This window comes from Gasterosteus aculeatus, chromosome 10 (assembly GCF_964276395.1).
Source record: "Gasterosteus aculeatus chromosome 10, fGasAcu3.hap1.1, whole genome shotgun sequence".
In the NCBI taxonomy this organism is placed as follows: Eukaryota; Metazoa; Chordata; class Actinopteri; order Perciformes; family Gasterosteidae; genus Gasterosteus; species Gasterosteus aculeatus.
In genome coordinates, this window is record NC_135697.1 from 14,720,505 (window position 1) to 14,739,630 (window position 19,126).

Here is a 19,126-nt window from a genome sequence, read left to right on the forward strand (position 1 = left end):
GACTGACCTGGGGCCTGTTGGTTGCTGAGACCAGCGGCTCCTCAGCTGAGATGTTCCTTTTTACCGCAACACCTTCTCTTTTATTAAATACATTTGATTTTAACCTTTTGATCAGCGATGACCTCCGTCCGTCCGGCGTTTCTTCATTTTTAAACACAACAATTTTGAAAAAGTCAACTTGGCCTCCATAATCAATTCCATCCATTCCACCTTGGGTAAATAACGCGTGTCTTTCTGACAGCGACAGTGGAGGTGAACTCACGCACGTTCAACCAAAATGGCCGCGTGTCACCTTTCAAGCAGCGGCTTCACGTACCTCACGCGGGCGGCGGAACCACGAGCCGTGAGACGGGAGGAGGAAGCTCACTGTGGTAACAAAACGCACGTGTGCAGCAGCGAGTTACGATACGGACGCACAAACGCTTTGACGCTGTGTTCACGCAGCCCACTTAACACGCTGATACAACACGTCTGCTCCCCTCTCACCCAGATAGACGCATCCCCTCATCCTGCGCCCCCCCCCTGCCTTTGTCTGCCGCGCTCATTTCAAGTCACCGTCTGCCCGACTGTGTGTCAGTGTTTCCCTGTTGTTATTTTAGAATCCATCGCGGGGTATTTAGGTCACATGCGGCTTCTGGTCCCGGCGAGGTATGAATAATGCAGACTCCTCTCATTACACCGTGCGCTAACCCTCTGGATTGAAAATCAATGTGCACTCAAGTGGCTGGCGAATGAGTGGATCTACGCACCAGAGAGGAACCGAGGGTCTCCGTGACATCAAGGTTTTAAACAGCGGTTCTATCTTAGCAGGTTCCAACCCTTTATAAAACACAACGTGCTTTTCATCTGCCGTCTGGAAGGGCCGAACGCGATGAGAACCCCCCCCCAAAAAAACAAAAGTACGGAAAAGATTATTGGTCACCGGCAAAGCATGAAAACCAGACCATTGTCTGTTGTTGTATGACGGATGGAAGAAAGAACTGGGAGTTTTTTTTACCCCCACAGTTTCCAACCTCTCAGTGCACTCCCTCCCCCGGTTCAACCATAGTTCACATTGCCAGGATTTCTCCACAGACGCCCCCCCCCTCCCCCATCCCCCACCACTCGTAGCACTCGGAGAATCCTCTGCATACATGCTGCTTGGCATTCCACACGCAGCCCACAACGTGTTTACCACCATGAGCCACAGTTTGTCTCCGGTTTTTGGAAAGGTGCCCGAGCCGCTGGAAGCAACACCAGCTTCCCGCTGTGATCACATCAGTCGTGGGGTGTTTTTTTTAACTTAATGGTGAGGGATTTTTTTTTTTTTTATATATTTTTTTTTTACGGGAGAGACCCCCCGACATCTGGCACACATCTGGAGCTGTTTAATGAGAGGCTCAGTCTGCGGCATCAATCCGCCTCAGTGTGGATACTTCAACCCTCTTCTCTCTGGCGAAAGCCCAAAATTGTTAATTCGTAAATGTTAATACTGCGAGAGAAAAAACAAAAAACCCGGAGCAAAACTAATTGGGGAAAGCTTCAATTTAAAAGTACATCTTGTGGTGTTTACTCCCCAAAGCAATAAGCAGCTTGTGATGCGAGGTGTCTCGATTACAGGGCTTACTGTAATTTATTGATATGATTCCACTGCAGATTGAGAACAAGGGCTTTTCCGCGCTGTGTCTCCGAGCATTCAGGATTTGCTCGGCTGAGAGGGAAGAGCTTCTTGCTAAGACCCAATCCAAGCTCATTTATATTATTACATATTTATTTTTGGGGAGGAAAAAAAATGTACTTCTTAGTCAACAAGCAAACTGATACAATTCTTAAAAAACAAGCCGGGCGTTTTTTTCTTTTTGTAGGTAAATATCCAACGGCACATCTCGATGTATGGCGTGCCTGTGGTCGCAATGCATTCTCCGTGGTAGCCGCCCGTAAATCAAGAAAATGGCTCCTTTTGTATGTTCATTAATAGGCACGACATGCGTCAATACAAAAACCCCAACTATTCTTAGAATGGACTTTGATTGAAAGCCGGGCTTTTTAACAGCCGCATTCTTTTTCTCGCCCTGTAGCAGCTTGTCTAGCTGTCCGCGTTCTTATTTATTGCCCCTTGAAGATGAGACAATGAAAAGGCCGTTCTCAGAGCCGCGTTTTGCACCGAGAGGCCTCGCAGCACAAAGCAGCCGGAGAGCATCTCATTGTTCGGCGCGGCCGGCGGAGACGAGGGCTCGCTTCAAAGATCGCTTCTTGTTCGGTGGTGGTGGGTGGCGGGCGGCGGAGTGGAGGAGGGGCTCCCAAAGAAGAAAAAAAAGAAACTAACCATGGCGAGTGGATTTCGTCACAGGAAGGCTTGTGGGGGAGAGAGCGAGATGCAGATCCAGGAGTCAAACACAGGCCAACGTGAACTCCCCTGTGCTAAATTTGGTTCAAATCTGTAGGAAGCTTTACCGCACTCACAGGTTTGTCCCCTGCAGAGGATGCAAACACTCTGGAATATGGCCGAGGCCGGAGAGAATTATGAATGATTAGAGGAAGTGCATCCTGCTGTTTATAACAGCAATGCAAAGAGTGCTCACAGCGTTTCTTCGCATTTGGTTTGGACTCAGAAAAGAAAAAAAGTGAGGGATATTCTTACGCTGCCCACAAAGAAGCTATTTAACGTGCACGCATGAGTTGTGTGCATGAACCTGCAATGACGAGGCGAAGAGCCCGAGTCTGCACTCAAGAGATAAGTTGGACGGATGTACGCTCTCATTCATGGAGAGCCAGAGCGCTTTACTCGGCTAAACGGGCTGCGGAGACTCTGCAACATGCAGCCAGACTCTGAAATCCACACAGGTATAGAAAAACACCGGGGATATCAAAAGGAACGGCATGGGCAAGCACACGCGTGTGTATAAGCTGTGTGTGCGCACACACACACACACACACACACACACACACACACACAGGAGAGTAAATACATTGAAATAATGATGCAGGCTTTTTGCAGCCAGGCATTTTCACAGTTATACCTTACACCACCACCAAGTATATTCTTGAGATCTGGGGGATTAAGTTTAAAATAGTTTAAACATAGACCCCCAAAACTTGCCTCGTTACCCATTCATCACATTTCAAAGACCAACCCCCTGGTTCAAGGTTCAACTTTGACCTCTGGCCTTGAACTCGCATTCTTTTACCTCATCAGTTGCCAAAATAAAACCTGATGCATGTACTGCATGTTTTTGGTTACCATGCTGATCCACGGGGCCTGATAAACAATCCGATAAATACATAAAGAGATCAAATTTGTAACGTAAAGGGCCACGCCGTCCCCGTCGTCATTCATCAGGCGGCGGCGGCGTACGCACCGGGGGCCCGCGTGCGCTCTGCGTCCGCCTCGGTCGAGCCCTTTTTGTGTAGCCGCTGCACCGTATTTGGTCCCCGCTCACTCCAAGCTCATCAATTACATTACGCCGAGCGCGCTCAGCGAGCGTCGGGCGACTGAATGTTTGAGTGCAGCGGTTGGCTGAACAGACCCGAACCGAACCGCATCTCCGGTCGCGTTATTTGCTGCTTGGCTTCAGGTTCCTGGACTCCATCAGGACACACAACCCATTGACACATCCTTGTAATGGAGTGAGTTTGTCTTGGGAGAAAGCCAGCAGACTGCAGAGCCTCCTCTTCCTTTTTGGGAGGGATGTGGGAGGGGTGTGGGGTGTGGGGGGGGGGCGCTGAGAACACGAACAAAAGGTTGTTTATGTGCGGAGGCCGTCCTCTCATGGAGGGAGCCGCGGTAGCGCTGTCTGCTTGTGACGATGCGGCCTTTGAAAGGCGCTAAGCCGCGTACTCCCGGGCTCCGGCGAACAGAGGCAGCAGCACGACTGATTAACAGCCGCTGCGTGTACGAGGGAGACAAAAGACAAACGGCTCAGTGGCAGATTGATACGTGTTTCAATAGCGTACGAGGAGACAGAATACAGAGGAGGGATATATTCATTTTTGATTTTGCTTGCTATTTTCATATCAGGACCGTAGAAGCAGAGCGCTATATTTAACAGTTTTTTTTTCTTTCTGTTAGCAGTGTTAGCATCAAAGCCCGCAAGCTAGCTAACTACCCAGCTTTCCGTTAGTGTGGTAGCTAGCGTGCTAATTCTACTGTCTCTTAATGCTGCACCATCTCATTTACTTTGCCTCTCAACGCTTTGTTATGTTACTACTCCGCCGCTGCTTTTAGTCATCGCAAAACCTCACATCAGCGAGTCTGCGACATGTCGGCCTGACTCATAAGGACGTTATCCTGCTACGGCGGTCGGAATGTCAACAATTCACATCATAATGGCCGCCGCTCTGACCGCCCTGCTACCACGATTCGACAGTCAGGGCGATTTCACAGGAGAAAAAACCTTACTTATTCAGTCAAGCTATTTTCTATCAAAGAGATAATAAGTCCCTTTATCCCCCCGCACCCTCCCCATCTCCCTCCAAAGCACTGATGCCTTTGGCAAAAGACCTTACCCGCTGAAACCCCCTCCCCCATACCTTTACAATATCAGACTTAAGAGGGTTGTGTGCGACAATATGGCCAACTTTTTGAAAAATATCCATTGTTGCACAAGAGTAAAAGTAAGCAGGATTTGAACTTTTCTCCTGAGATTGTTCATTATTATTAATAACTGTACTTCCATCTATTTCCGGGTGCAACGCCGTGTCCAGAGACTGTAGAAAAATGTGCACAATCATCTGATACATTTGTCAATACTGAATTCACTTTAACTCTTCACACAGTCAGCACAACCGAAGTCAAAGTGGATTAAAGCTCAGCGGAGGCAGCGGTTCATTGGAGGTGGGGGGGGTGAAGCGATGTTAGCCATTCTTTGGGCAGCGCTCTAGGTCGGGTCAGTGCCGGACCTCAGGAAGGCCCTTCTGCATTGCTGTCCTCTGGGTGACCCCTCCTCTCGGCCCACGTTGGAGTAATCAGCCCCTGTCAGCACCTTGGTTATGCTGCATGGACTCAATCCAGTAGATGTGAATGGGACGCGTGATAGCACCTGATGAAAAGTAAGTTTGTGTGGACGAAAAGGAGTCCCTTTGAGCTTCTTTGCCCTTTTGTGCAGTTTTTTTTCTCAGCTCTGTGTGTTGCTTTCTCCCTCATGGGCATATCTGCTTATCAGGAATAGGAACAAACCTTTAGAAGGAAGAGAAACCTAAGCATGTTATCATCGAGAAACCTGCCTTTTAGGTTTTCATGAAGTGGAGATGTTAGTAGAGAAGAAATATTGGAATAGTTTGGTGGGATTAGTAACAAAGGCAGCGGTGTTAATATGTGAAGTGTACAACCAGTGTAAAGGCCCTAATCTTAAAAACTACTACAATGCCTGTTTATCCAATTTGTATCCTCTTAGGAAACACCAGTTTAGATTTGGGTGACACCTGCAGCTTATTTATCACTCTGGAGTAATGTCTCTAATGTCTCCGTACGACACAACCATTGTTTGCTGTTTGATTATGGTGCTAATTGAAACAATCTTCAATGGGCAATAGCAAGAGCTCCTGCATTAGCACCAACTCAAATCACTTTATGTCAATGTGGAAAAACAGAGAAACACTGTTTTTCTGATACGGTTGCCTTGTGCATTAGGGCTGCACAGTCCGTGGTGTTGTTGTTGTTGTTGTGTTCCTGTACCGGGATGTTCGGAGTCCTTCTCTGCAGACTTGTGGGGAGAAAACGGCAGAAAAAGAGCCCGCTGAAAAGTATTGATTTTTCTGGCACCACCCTGCTTAGATTAAGAAATGCCAATACGAGGATTCCACCCCGACTCCCTGGTTCACGTCGAGTTCACATGTCATTTTCTATAATTCTGACGAAATCAAGATGCTTAACTGTGATGCAGTTAGCCGTGCCGGGCCGCCCTCGGGCTTTCTGATTGAATTAGGCGTCTGTGGTCTGCCATTTGGTACCAGCCTGAAGTATTCCCAACACTTAATGGGGCCACAAGTTATTTACTGTTTTCAAAGATGGGATTAAAAAAAAAAGCATACTGTTGTTCATAAATTCACTAATTAGGAGCCTTTCTTCCAGCTAATGTAAGGTTTACTTCATGCAACGTACATTTTACAGCCAAGCTAACCGTTTCCAACCGCTCTCGGTCTTTATGCTAAGCTATGCTCGCCTCCTCCAGCTTTCCACTCAATACCCAGATCTGAGATTTCTGTCGATCTCCTCGTCTCACACTCAGAAACAAAGTGAGCGAACGCACCCCCCAAAATGTTCAATTTCAATTAGATGCTATTCAATTTAGCATAATGCATTGAACAAAACTTACTGACAGTCATTATATTCGATTGTCTACGTTTTGATGAGTGCGTGAGCGCCCGTGTGTGTGTGTGTGTGTGTGCGTGCCTTCGTGTTCGAGATGACCATCAATGGGAAAAGAGCGAAGGGAGAGATTAGGCAACTTTGTGTGCTAATCCCTGTGAAATCACGGGCCCCCGGGGGGGTGAGGCGGGGGAGATAGGCGAGTGCCTCTCTGATCAGACGGGCTGTGGCTCACCGTGTGAAGCCGCCTTGAATGCCCGGTAATCCTTCCCAGAGCCACGGAGGAGCCCGGCTGACTGACGGGCGGCTCCCCTCACCGCAAACACCCGGCTTCTGCCTCAACAGTTCATCGGAGTGGGGGGACGGGGGACGCGGTGGAGGGGGGGAGGGGGGGCGGGTTAAGGGCCGAGGTGACGGCTTAGTGGGGAGGGATGAGGAGAAGGTTGATATCGCCGCTAAATAAGCACCGCGGTCGCCGATGGTGTTTCTTTGCTGCGGTTCTGCTTCATTTTTTACTCTACTTCTATCATATTTATCTACGTATGTTTTGTGTTATTGTAATTGTATAAGACAGCAGTTATTCAATGAAAAGTTACATCAAGTCACTGTCTGCAGAATGCTTTCTTTTACAAGAAAGTTTATTCTTCCCCCCACAAAATAATAGTTTGGGCAAAGAAAAAGTCTCAAACAAAACTCTCAACTCAGATTCAACTGCATCAGTGTCGCTCGTGAGAAGCAGCGGCTGAGGTGAAATGACTTGTTAAAGTGCAGCAAAACATCGTTTGCTTGATGGATTTGACGCGGCGGACCACCTTCTCACAAAGTGTGATTTTTATTTGACCGTGACCTTGATCTTTTCCAAACCTCAATCAAGTCCTTCCACGAAGGCTGCGACGTGTCAACACCTTTGCACAAGCGGTCGTCAGTCTATGTAAAAAGGTCATTCGTGACGTGTGTGGAAGTCGCCGACAAAGATAATGCTGTCAGGGTAATAAAACACTGATTGTTATTATTATTAAAGGGAATGAAAAAATAACCATTTTGCCAATAAACTTAAAGGAATCGTTAGTCGTTTGTTGACAGCTGGAATCTGACTGCAAAAAAAAAAAAGAAGGACAAGCCCATTCTGAAACTTGTTTTTCCATACGATACATTTTGACCGCTCAACTTCTTTGTAATGACTTCTAAATTCCGCTTGTCTCCGCCCTGAGGATCGTTGTGTTCGTCCATCCGTTTCCTGCAGTTGGTTCTTGGTCACAGTAGACGGAGGCTTATCAAAGAGGGCCAGACGTGCTCCTCCTCGCCGCCGTCCTCCAGCGGCTCGTATGACAATCTCCCTTTTAGTCCCCCTGGGGGGGTCGGATTCCTGCTCCCTTCAGTGTCTTCTGGGCCTGTCGTCCACAGGGAGCGATTTTCTCTGCATTGTCTCAAAGTCGAGGGTCTTTTTAAACGGGTTTCTAGTTTGGTGGTTAACTCGAGCCTAAAAGGTCGACGTTTTTTGTTCTTCCATGTACGAGATGCTCCGCTAGTTAACTTATCTAAAAGGCTCTGTGTTGACTTCTGCGGAAAAAAATCAGTATCAAATTGAGACATGCAGTTAAAAGTTTATTTTAACAAAAGGTGCTTTTTACTCCTGTAGGTCGCACTGATGCTTGAAAAATCCTAAAAGTAGTGCTCATTTGTGAGGACGAATTCAGCCGGACTAAACAACCAAGTATCATAAACTTGTTTTCTGCAATAATCTAAAATCTAATAAAAAAAACATTTGGCTTCTGTAGACGGGAAACGGCTCGATGTCAACTTAAGGGTTGGCCCACCGAAATGTACAAGAAAACAACAGATTAAAAAAGATATTAACACATTTCCAGTGAAGCCTTTGCTGTACGGTGAACCGACAAATTGTGTTGGACTGATGATATTATAATGCATTAGCGTATTCAATAGAATATGAAGAACAAAAACACCCACCCACCCGCCCGCTCACGCACATGCATGTGGCGAAACAGACACACAAAGACGCTCACAGACCTGATTGGAAATGAAAATGATCCGTCAGCCAGCAGGAGACAGAAAAGTAAACAATGGCGGCAGTCACATTAAGACACTCAGATAGAAGTGTAATTACTGCTTCTCCATCGACCCAAATTTCCAGCAGGGGACCCATTGCTGAGGGTACTTAGCTGTTAGGGGTAAATGAGCTCACTTTATTGCCTTCTAGTTTGTAATGGGTCTCTCTCCCATACCTCTGGCCAGCGGTGCACGTCTTTAACCAATCACAATCGGCCCGCGCAGTCAATGTTTATTAGCTATTGTCTTGTACTGAACAGACAATAATGTGCACTTGGGTTGAAATGCGCTGTCACGACCACGGGAGGCTCGTGCTCACAACTCCAACTCAGCACAGTTCCCTCTGAGAGGCGGCGAGGAAGAAGCGGTTTTAGGTTTGCTGGTCAAAACAAAAAGGTCTATGCACTTAGTTAGTACCACACCTTAACGCTTAAGCCACTTTTAGCTGTTCAGGTTCATTCAAGCCTGCTATTTAAAGCCATAGCGACAGTTTTTCTTCTAACATTGACATTTGTGGTTGTGATAGAAACAACTGGACCAAAAGACTACCGTGAATTTAAATTTAAGCACATTTTTGTTTTCTTTTTTGTTTTTCTTTTTTTTAACTGATGGAACTTACTTTGTTACAAAAGTAAAAAGTATATTTTTCTCTAAACCTTTCTTGTTGACCCCAAAAGCAGAACTCAGACGAGACTGGCAGCTGCTCACAGTGGCTTTTTCTTGTAGGAGCTAAACATTTCACCTTCATCATGTTCAGGCTGCAACGTGCTTATTTTTGGGCTGATCTCCAATAGTAGAAAGAATGGACTCTATTACATCGTAGACACCCTAAAGTTAGTTCAAGGCTATTTTCCTGCGTAGCAGCATGTTATTATCCCATTCGAAGCACGTTGTAAGTTTCCTAATGGATAAAAACGATACCACTAAAATTACACTGGATTTACTGATTAAACAGTGGACCCAACAGAGGTTTTTAGCATCTGAAATAATGAAGCTTGAATTGGCATTTCAAGTAGTCAGTTCCCCACCAGACCCCCAGCTCCACCTGTTTCAAGAAGACACATGAATAAATATCTATGTGGCTTCCTTCTGTGACTGAGCTCTCAATCCTCTTACACTCAGTATTAAACACCTTACAAATAAACAACACAATGTGTATTTTAAACAATATTGCTATTGCATCCCCCGTAAAATCACAATTTGTTGACTCGGCACACTATGAAAAGCGCTGTGCAGATGTAAGTGCTTTAAAAAGAGGTTTATACGGTCACTTTCATGCTAACAATCCTCAATGTGCTTTTCTCAATCACAGTTTTCACCATTTCCCGATCGTATCGCCGTTCAAGAGGCGGAAATATCCGTCCATAAGCGATCAACTCGCGGCGTTGAGTCTGTGCCTTTGTTGTTGAAACGTATTATTGTCCGGGGCCCTTCGCAGAGTGAGGAGGAAGGGGACGCGGAGAGAGCTCCCCTCGGGGTCGGAAGGTCACCGGACTGCAGCACCGTGACCGACTTCCTGCGCTGTTATCAGACGGCGACTAAACCAAACTCGGAACACAGAACGCGTGGAAAGAGTTTGCATTGAAGTCTCCTGACAATTGCTCAAGCGTTTTTTTGACAATGCATGTCCTCAATCTTCAACCCATTGGGTGACTGCTGTTTGTGGAAAGTAAGGATCTGTCATCCTGCTGCAAGTGATAACAGAACTTTTTTTTTTTATTGTGGACAACATTTCATTTACAGTGTGAGGGGTTAATATAGAGTGTGCCTTCGCCACGAGCGCTCCATTTATTGTGAAAGGGTTAGAAACCTCTGAAAGGTGGAAGGTATTTAAGTCCGTAAATGCTCCCTTACTGTTTCAATATGAAGAAATTATGCTAATGATGCACAGCAAAACTAATCCTAATCTTCAGTTTCACTGCGTGTATCATGTTGCGTCAACAAAGGCATCATTTCAATGGGCGCTTTGGAATTGATACACAACCGGAGTGGAAAGTATATTTGCCTCCGCCATGCAGCTTCAATTAAATTACCAATAGGCTAAGTGCAAGTGTAACTAAATATAGCTGCTTGAACGGGCTCTGACCCGCGGATGAATTGTGACGACAAAACCTCAACTGTGCTCGTAAATACGATGAATAAACGCTAATAAAAAGTCCACCTGAAGCTGCAGGTCAGCTCGGTGAAGCCATCCACGCAGTTCCTACGCAGAATGCAAACAGTAGCCGCCGCGTGTGTGCGTCGCCCGAGAGGCTGTCAGGCTTTGCCCGGCCTTATTAAATGATCAGCTCGGCTGTGTGTTGTCGCGGCCTGGCGAGTTTTGGCAGCGGCGACCAACGAGCTGCGGAGCACTGATGCCAAAAAGCGGCTTATCTTGATGGACGGGTTCATTATCACCTTCTAATTACAGGTGGATTTTCAGGTGGATTCCTTACCGCCGCTGACCGGGGCTGTGTGTGCGTGCGTGTGTGTGTGTGTGTGTGTGTGTGTGTGTGTGTGTCCGGGGGTTACTGTTACACCAGCTGAGCTGCAGGGGGTCAGCTGGTGTGTGTCGGGGGGTCCGGGGGTTCTTGTTTCAGCTCTGCTGTAGGCTCTCTGCAGTATTCATGAGCTCCGAGGGGATCAGTGAGCTGAGGCCGCCGCCTCCTCCTCTCAAACTGCCTTCTTTACTCCATCAAACACGTTCTCCAGTGTTGGTGTGCAGCTGGGTTCGGGCACACTGGGGCTGCGGGTACCATACATATTTATATATATGGTACCTGCAGCCCCAGCGTTTCTTTTTTAATTGGAAAATAGGGAGAACAAAGTTTTTAAATTGAGCAAAATGAGCAGTTTTTATTTTTTTTGGGCCACTTGGGGGCAGTGGAAACGAGTTGTGAACTCTCCACTGACATATAACTTCTATGAGCTGACGTTGGCAGCAAACAAGTTCAATAAAACTCTCTGTAGCTTTGTCACGGGGAGGGCGCAACGCCGGGGCCCCCGGTGCACAGAGGGGAAGCTGACCACGAGGCCCCTATGTGCCATGTATCTGGAGCTGACCCCTGGGGCCCCTCGGCCCATTTTACATTAGCATTACGTGCGTCCCTGGACAACTGTCTCAGTGTACTGCATTCAAAACTGCATTACAGTACCTAACGTAAAAGTACTTACAGTATGTACGTTTTACCATGATGAAGTCGAGCAAAAAATACAGTATCATGTACGTAGTTACAGTCCACTGCTGACATTCAGCCGCATTGAATGCAGGAAGAACATTGTTATTAATGCAGAGCTAGTGGACTAACCGGAGAGTTTAATGTCAACCAATGTCTGAATGTGAGAAATTCTCTCACACTCAATAGTCAGTTTTCAAGGCGTCTGTCCAAAGATTTTTTTATTAAGGTTTTTGTTTTATTGTCATTACAGAAACGGAATGGTGAAAAAATAGAAAAACGTTTTTGGGGAAATGTTGGTTTGCGTGGAAGGTCAGAAGGGGCCTCCAGCTAATCCAGGGGGGTTAATCCCACGCTGGATGTAGTTTTTGACGGTTGACTTTCAACCTTCAACCATTCAAATTCATGTCTTATCTTTTGTTGTTAAATTTATGTTTAACTTATGTCTAATTTCTGCTGTTCAAACATCCCTCAGGCCCCGTAGACGTACTCGTCATTGAACCTTAGCATTACCTGACACGGGCGCCTCTATAACTGTCTACGCTATTTAATTTATACAAAACCAAATTATGACATTTCCCCACTAGAAGCCATTACGCGGCATCACATAAGTGTGTGCTGCATTACGATGATTGATATAATCAGAACATGATTTCATTAACACAATGTGCACAGCAGGTAGGAGGTTGAATGTTTAGCGGCTGGACTTCTAATGACACAGTGGTTTAATCGATGTACAGTTGTGATGAGCGCATGTGAATAAAATGCAGCTGACCTTCGCTGACTAAAGTAAATGATGCAAATGTGGAGCTCGTTTTTGTGTCCCTGAATCAGCTGACTCTCCGTTTCCTCATCATCGACTCGGCAACTCTTGTCAGTCGCAAAGTTTCCAAACATCTGCATCCAGAGTGCTCACTGATCTTTTAAGTGATTGACATGTTGGCTCGTAAACAAAAGCAACATTTCTGATGATGGAATCATACGTTAGTGTGTGAAATAGTCCAGAATTTTCTTTATTTTTAAACTATACTATATTTTTACTGTTATTTTAATCAAAGTATTAATCTGTTCATTGTACGGTGTATTTTATTTTGTAGTAAAACCGCGTTGAGTTTATCCTTTATGAGCATGTGACTGTAACAGCTGTTTGCGTATCGCCAGCAGCGCTGATAGATACGTTACCTGTGACTTAGCTGAGAGATTTACTGTTGGATCAGATACGAGACACATAACCCGACGCCATCATGTAACTCGCCTTTAGATAAAAAAAAAAGACTTTCACTAAAGTGCTTCTGCTGATGAGAAAACAATGTTTCTAACATTTGAATACATTAAGTGATTAATTGCTTGAGTCATTAAATCAACTCTTTATTTAATGTAATTTAAGTTCCTGAAACAGATCAGAATGTGAGGAACTGTAAGTTGTTTTTGCATTTTGGAACTTATACGTGCATTACCTAATTATTGACAGGAGTAAATTGCATTTGAAAATAACAGATTTTCCTTTTAAATCAAGCTGCAGACCACCGTCATGCACCTATATGGTCTTCACTTTTCCATGCTGGACCCTCCCGTCCCGTCCACAAGTGATTACACAGCATGGCCCCTTTTAGAACATTATATTATTGGATTATTAGTGATTAAATACTGCGTTAGCAGTTTTTTTACGCCAAACCTAAAGACAATCTGTAACAAAGTATATTCATATTGCTTTTTTATGAATATACTGTCCCGGTGTGGGTTTGTTCCTTCTTTTATTTTGTAGTTTCCTTCCTCGTTGTACCTGGGTTTGCTTCCCTTCCTGCCCTGTTGTGTTTTCCCTGTGATTGTCTTCCCGGCGTATTCGAACCATGTGTGTCTCTTGTCTCTGGTCGGCTCATTGAATGTGTTTCCCATGTCCTGAAGTCTGCGATTGAGTCCTCCTGTCCCCGGTCCTGACTTCCGTGACATAGAAGTGTGAAATCGTAATCGTGAATATATTACAGTAAAATAATGTTGTTAATTTAGAGAATGGAGGTTTTTGCAGCCATCCTCTATTTTCTGAACCACATGTGGAAACGTTCAGGAAGAATAACAAACAACTCTGCCTTTTGTTTTGAAATATAGGACTATATGACCTTTATACAACAATATAACGATGCAAACATGTTGTGTGTGTTTGAAAGAACATCGCAGCTATTTTCAATTAAGAAATTAAAATTAACACTATGTTTCACCTGAGCTTTGTTTTAAAGAGCCTGCAATTTAACGTTTTAGGAAATATGATGATGGTATATATGAGTTTTTCCAGTTTGGCATGTTATTTTACAGGAGGTCAAAAGGTACAATATCTTCCTTTGAAATGTAGTTGACTTATGACATCCTCGTTATCATCATCATTAGTGCTTGCAGCAATCGCATGCATCACCGGGAGGACGTGGCTTCTCACATTTCATTTTTCTCACTAGTCCTTGAGTGAGGTGCTACATGCTGGACACACATTGTTTAACGTAGTAAAGAGAAAAGGCAACACAGGATGCTCCCGAAATCTCCAAATGACGTTCAGCAGAACAATTTTCCCTTTTCAAATCGGTGACACCGCGCAGATAACTATTATTATACTAGATAAATAATTCTGCAGTTTGTTGAATTATATGACATTCAACACCTACGTTTCTTTTTATAATGGTATAAATATATAAATAAGTATTCCTGTCTCTGCGCGTGAAAAGCAGCCGCCTTCAGATTAAAGCTGTGGTGAATACTAAAAAATATTTTAGCAAACCTCTTGCGTTTTTATTCTATCCAAAAAATGAAAATTGCAAAGAAAAAAAGGAACAATTTTGTCCGCCTGCGTTTCTTCCCTCCGCCTCGTTCCGCGCTGCGGAGCTGCAGTGATGTCAGCCCGCCGGGTCATGTGAAGGTCACCAGCCAGAAGGGTTCATGCAAAGTTCACTCGCATATATTAGGAAATGCAATCGTTCATTCTCGGTGGCAAAAACTAGTTGGAAATGAGCTGCACGGGGGGACGGATGACCCATTCGTCATCCGGGAGGAGAACCGGCTTTTAGACGCCCTCCGTGTTATTTTTGTTAGTAGAAAAGAAAAGAAAAGGAAGAAAGACCCTGCGGTTCGGGCGCGCTTTGCCCACCGCTGGTTCTCCCGGGACGGGGGCGTTTGCGAAGGAAAAACACGTCGGGAGATGATTGTTTGGATCACGCACGAGTCCCGTCCACACGTCCGCGGCGGCGGCGGCGGCGGCTCGCAGACCGGACGCGATGCGGGGAAACGGCCAATGAGCGTTTAGAGAAGTCGTGGAGCGTTTTGGTTCCGAACAATTCATGATCCCGGTGCGGGACGAAGGACAACAAGAGGAGCGAGATCTGCCCTGCCAAGAAGAAGGAGAAGGAGAGGAAGAGGAGGAGGAGGAGGGTGGGGAGGAGGAGGAGGAGGAGGAGGAGGGGGGGGGGGGATCAGCGGAGTTTGATGGAGTTGTGTGCGCTTATGCCGGCGATTTTTCTATCCATAACGCACAAGACTACTCGAACGACGCGCCGTCACCATGTTTGACTGCATGGACGTGCTGGCCGTGAGTCCCGGGCAGATGCTGGATTTCTACACGTCCAGCCCGTCGTCCTGCATGCTGCAGGAGAAGGCTCTGAAAGCCTGCATCAGCGGACTGGCGCACAGAGAGTGGCAGCACCGCCGGAGCGCTCACTGTAGGTCCAACTTCTCCTCGTCTCTTGTTGTCGCTGGTGGCGTTGCGGGTCGTTGGCTCGGCTGGATACGGCTCTGGGTGATGATGTGTGCGGTGCGGTGACTCACAGCAATAAGTTCCCCCAAAGTCAGACGAATTAGGGAATTGCACTTTTGGAGTTGTTGGAAAACTGCTGGAAAACAGGACGCCTGAGCGCGTCACAGGCGCGCAATGGATGACAATAGGAGGATTTATTCTTTACGCGCGTAGACACGGTGTCGTTTTTAGAGCAACCTGTTCAAGTGTAATTTGGTGTTTGGGATGTTAGCTGGTGCAGGTAAACTCTCCAGAACGTCCCGTTTCACCGCCGTGCGCCGTCGTAGCTGAAATCAGTGGTCAGTGCTGCGGACGGGTGGCTGGTCTGGGATCAGCTCAAGAGAGCAGCGCGGTGGAGGAATGCACCGAGTAAACACGATTGCGCACCTCCTCCCCCCCCCCACCCCCCCAACCCCGGCTGCACATGACCGCTGCGAGCCGCGACCCGCTCCCCGTGACACCGATGCAGACAAATGACCCCCGCGGACTCTCCGACGCGATCAGCGGGCTGCTATCGCAAACATGTCGACACCTCATCGCTTTCCGAACCGGCCGAGGCTGATCGATGGCCGGGACACTTAAGGGAATCTGCATTCCGAAGGGATATATCTTTTTATTTTATATATATATATATATATATATATATATATATATATATATATATATAGCATGCATGTGAGGATGGAATCTTTATGGTAATAAGAGCGAAACCGTCTTTGATTCCACCCTTTTAGTCAGGTGTCAGAAAGGACACGTTCCACATCACGAGGTTCTATAGCCAGTGTTTGTTTTTCCTCTGTCACCCTGCTGCTGCCCCCGTGATTTATCCTCATCTGATAATGACCAGCCTCCAGCTGTCATTCTTCAGTGTTTGCTCAAGGGCACTGGGGCAAAAAAGGGGGCTGTTGTCAGTGGAGGGAAAGTGAAGGAAAAATGACAGTGGCCACTTTGACTGTGGTTTTTATTTTAAAGTGACGGTTAAAGTTCTGCTCTGCTGCAGGTTTGCCTAAAAGCTATGACAGAAAACTACAACTTAATCAATATAATGTTTTTTTTGCCTTCTAAATCCAAATCACAAGTTCCCAGAGAGCAATGTTGCATCTTTAAATAACTTGTATTATCCAAGCAGGCGTCCATAACGACAATGTGAATAAGAGACCTAGAGGATATAAAATATGGCCTTTCTGCTTGAAAAATGAATGAATTGCAATACATTTTCTGACAAGACGCTAATCGACTAATCAGTTTTTAGCTTTTTAGACCATAAATAAAAACACATAATTATGATGGTAAAACCTGTTGAAAGGTGAAAATAATTTAAAATGATGTGAAAGGGGTTTCTCTAACTTTAAAGTGTGTATTCAAGGAATTCTAGAAATGTTTTGAGAAATTCTTTACAATATATTTAATTTAATTGTGCAGGCAAACTGCATGACTTTCATATCATATCATTATTTTACATTAGCGTCCAATTTCTCGTCCTTGCAAATAGGCAGGATTCAGAAAAACTGGTTTGAAATTAGTATTTTCACTTGGGATTTATATTTTCCGTAATTGGAAATTTTATGATTTTTAAATTTCACTCCTGTCGCTAATCTGTCGCAAAATCTGCTTTTTCTCATGTTCATTGTGAAGCGCTTACATACCTAACCTCTTTTAAAGTAAAATAGAAAAGGCGGCAGAAATAAATGACCCTTACAATCACATTCAATGTAGTCTATAGATTCATTTAGGTACTCAAAACAGTTAATTTACAGTGAAAACACATTTTAATTCAATTGCTAGAACATAATCATGAATGTATTAGCAAAGGAGAGTTAAGGATGCACATTAGTTTTTTTTACTTCCATATATATAATTGCATAATTTTATATGCATATGTTAACTAGCATTTCAATAAAGTGCCACAAAATTGCAAAAATATCCCGTGAAGTGTAAACAGTTGTAGTAGCTCGTTAAAAGGTTTGGACCGACTTTAAAACGGCCTCTCTGGCCTTTGGCAGAGCCGAGGTCATCGTTTTAACAATTCTCAGGTCAAGGTCAGGTCATAATGCTGCTTTATTTCTCACCCGGGCATTAACGTTGGTTGAGTGACACACAACGTCATTCTTGGAGCGTGCTCTAAAAGACTCTAAAAGAGACAACAGAGCATCCTGTCGATTTTTACTTGATTTTTTTCTCATTCAACACGCCTCCTCCTCTTTCCTGTTTGAAAGAAAGCGCCGTTAAAATTAGACTTGGGTTGGAGATTGGAGGCCTCTCTCAGGGTCTCTGAAATGTTGGTTTATTAATTTGTTTGCTCAGGATAATGGAAACCTCCTGGGTGTTAATTAACCGCATTGACAACGAGCCAACCATTAATGCACTTCCTCTTCCAGTTTAGAGGCTAATTAGGAATGATCAAGGACCTCCTTTTGCACGGATAAAACGGGCTGTTCGGCCGAGGGAGGATCCCCGGGCCGCGTGAAGACACGTATCACATTAGAAGCATCGGGTCATTGTAACAAACTAAAAAACGGTGATCGCCTGTAAACTGCCATCGTGACTTGGAAGGAGACCGTGGTGCGTACGTGGACGGCTGTGGGATTATTGGGGCCTTTTTGTCTCCGAGGCTCGAGCGTTTCTGATTAGCATTAGCTCGCACGCCGAGCTGATCTAGTGGGCGTGTGAAATGAAAGGTTGACGAGGGGGGGATAAAAAGCGATGTACAACAGTGAAATGAAAGGGACGCTCTCTGACGCCGGGGCGTGTTTGATCGGCGCGATAAGGGCGACGGTGGTGTCCCACCTTCTGATAAATATCAAATACTCGACCGGAGCAGCGGAAAAAAAACGCAGCTAGATTTCATGTTGGCATGTTTTTCATGTTTTTAAGAGCTGGAATACACGTGTGTTAATGTGGGTACAGTTGAGAACTTTCCTTTGTCGTGATGCATTAAGTTGCTAAAGCCTTTAAACCCTTTGAAAAATAAAACGCTACTTTTTTGGCATGAATGCGAGACATTCAAAGTAAAAAGTGCCAGACTGAAACAATATACAGATGAAACGGCTGAAAGTAAAGTCATATCATATTGTGTTGAGTTATTGTGCATATTCTTTATGAACTGCTTGTTGCTGAGAACAACCCAACCCCTTTTAAAAAAAAAGTCAGAGTAAGAAAGAATTTGTGGCAAAACATCCTTTAAAAAACTCACTCACTTAAATACAACAATATAAATGGATTTTTCAAAAGGAGTGAACTGGACTTAACTCATTAGAATGCATTCATGACTGTACGACTTTAGCTCATTTTGTGCAAATTTACCCTAACATCACAAAATAATGGTTAAAGGGCAGGTTGAAGGTTAAAAATCCACAGCATTAAAATATGAAATTTCCATTGCCAAATCCAGCAAGAATACAGAGAAAATTAAGGTTAAAAATACCAATTTCTCCCTTTCTCCTTTGTCTGCGTGTCCGCTGAATCCCCCCCCGCCCACAGCCAGGATCCAGTTACATCCCAATGTGCAGGCGGGGGGCAAAAACCGTACAGGCCACAAATTCCTGTGGATTAAAAAGAAACCTCTCTCGCGTTAATTACTTGCTGTTCCTCCCCGTTAGCCTCCTCCCTCGTCGTCTGCCGCCTCGGTTCCTCACTCACTTCTCGTCAAAGCTTCGGCGCGGCACCTGTTGAGTCCGGCGCTGCTGCTTTCCTGTCGGGGGCCAGGTTTGACCTCGGCGGCGGCGCGAGGTCACGGCGGCGGCGGCGGGGGCGGGGCAAAAGGACGGGTTCGGGGCGGGTTTCGGTCACACGAATCTTCAAACCCGAACGGCGAGAAATGAGGTGAAAATGGGGAGTTTGTCCTCT

At 45.4% G+C, this 19,126-nt stretch overlaps 1 protein-coding gene across 2 annotated transcripts in view; it reads left to right on the forward strand.

The window, feature by feature from the left end:
• The window catches only part of LOC120826048 (retinoic acid receptor beta), a 94,945-nt gene that overhangs the window by 35,094 nt on the left and 40,725 nt on the right, over nt 1-19,126 (forward strand). Inside the window, exon 1 of one of the 2 annotated variants that reach the window (XM_040187967.2) lies at nt 14,491-15,206. The exons of the other annotated variant lie outside the window; for it this stretch is intronic. Within the exon in view, the coding sequence (XP_040043901.2) occupies nt 15,050-15,206 (157 nt within the window). The 5' untranslated portion in view covers nt 14,491-15,049. Of the gene's footprint in view, nt 1-14,490; nt 15,207-19,126 lie in introns of those variants that run through there. 2 annotated transcript variants of the gene reach the window in all.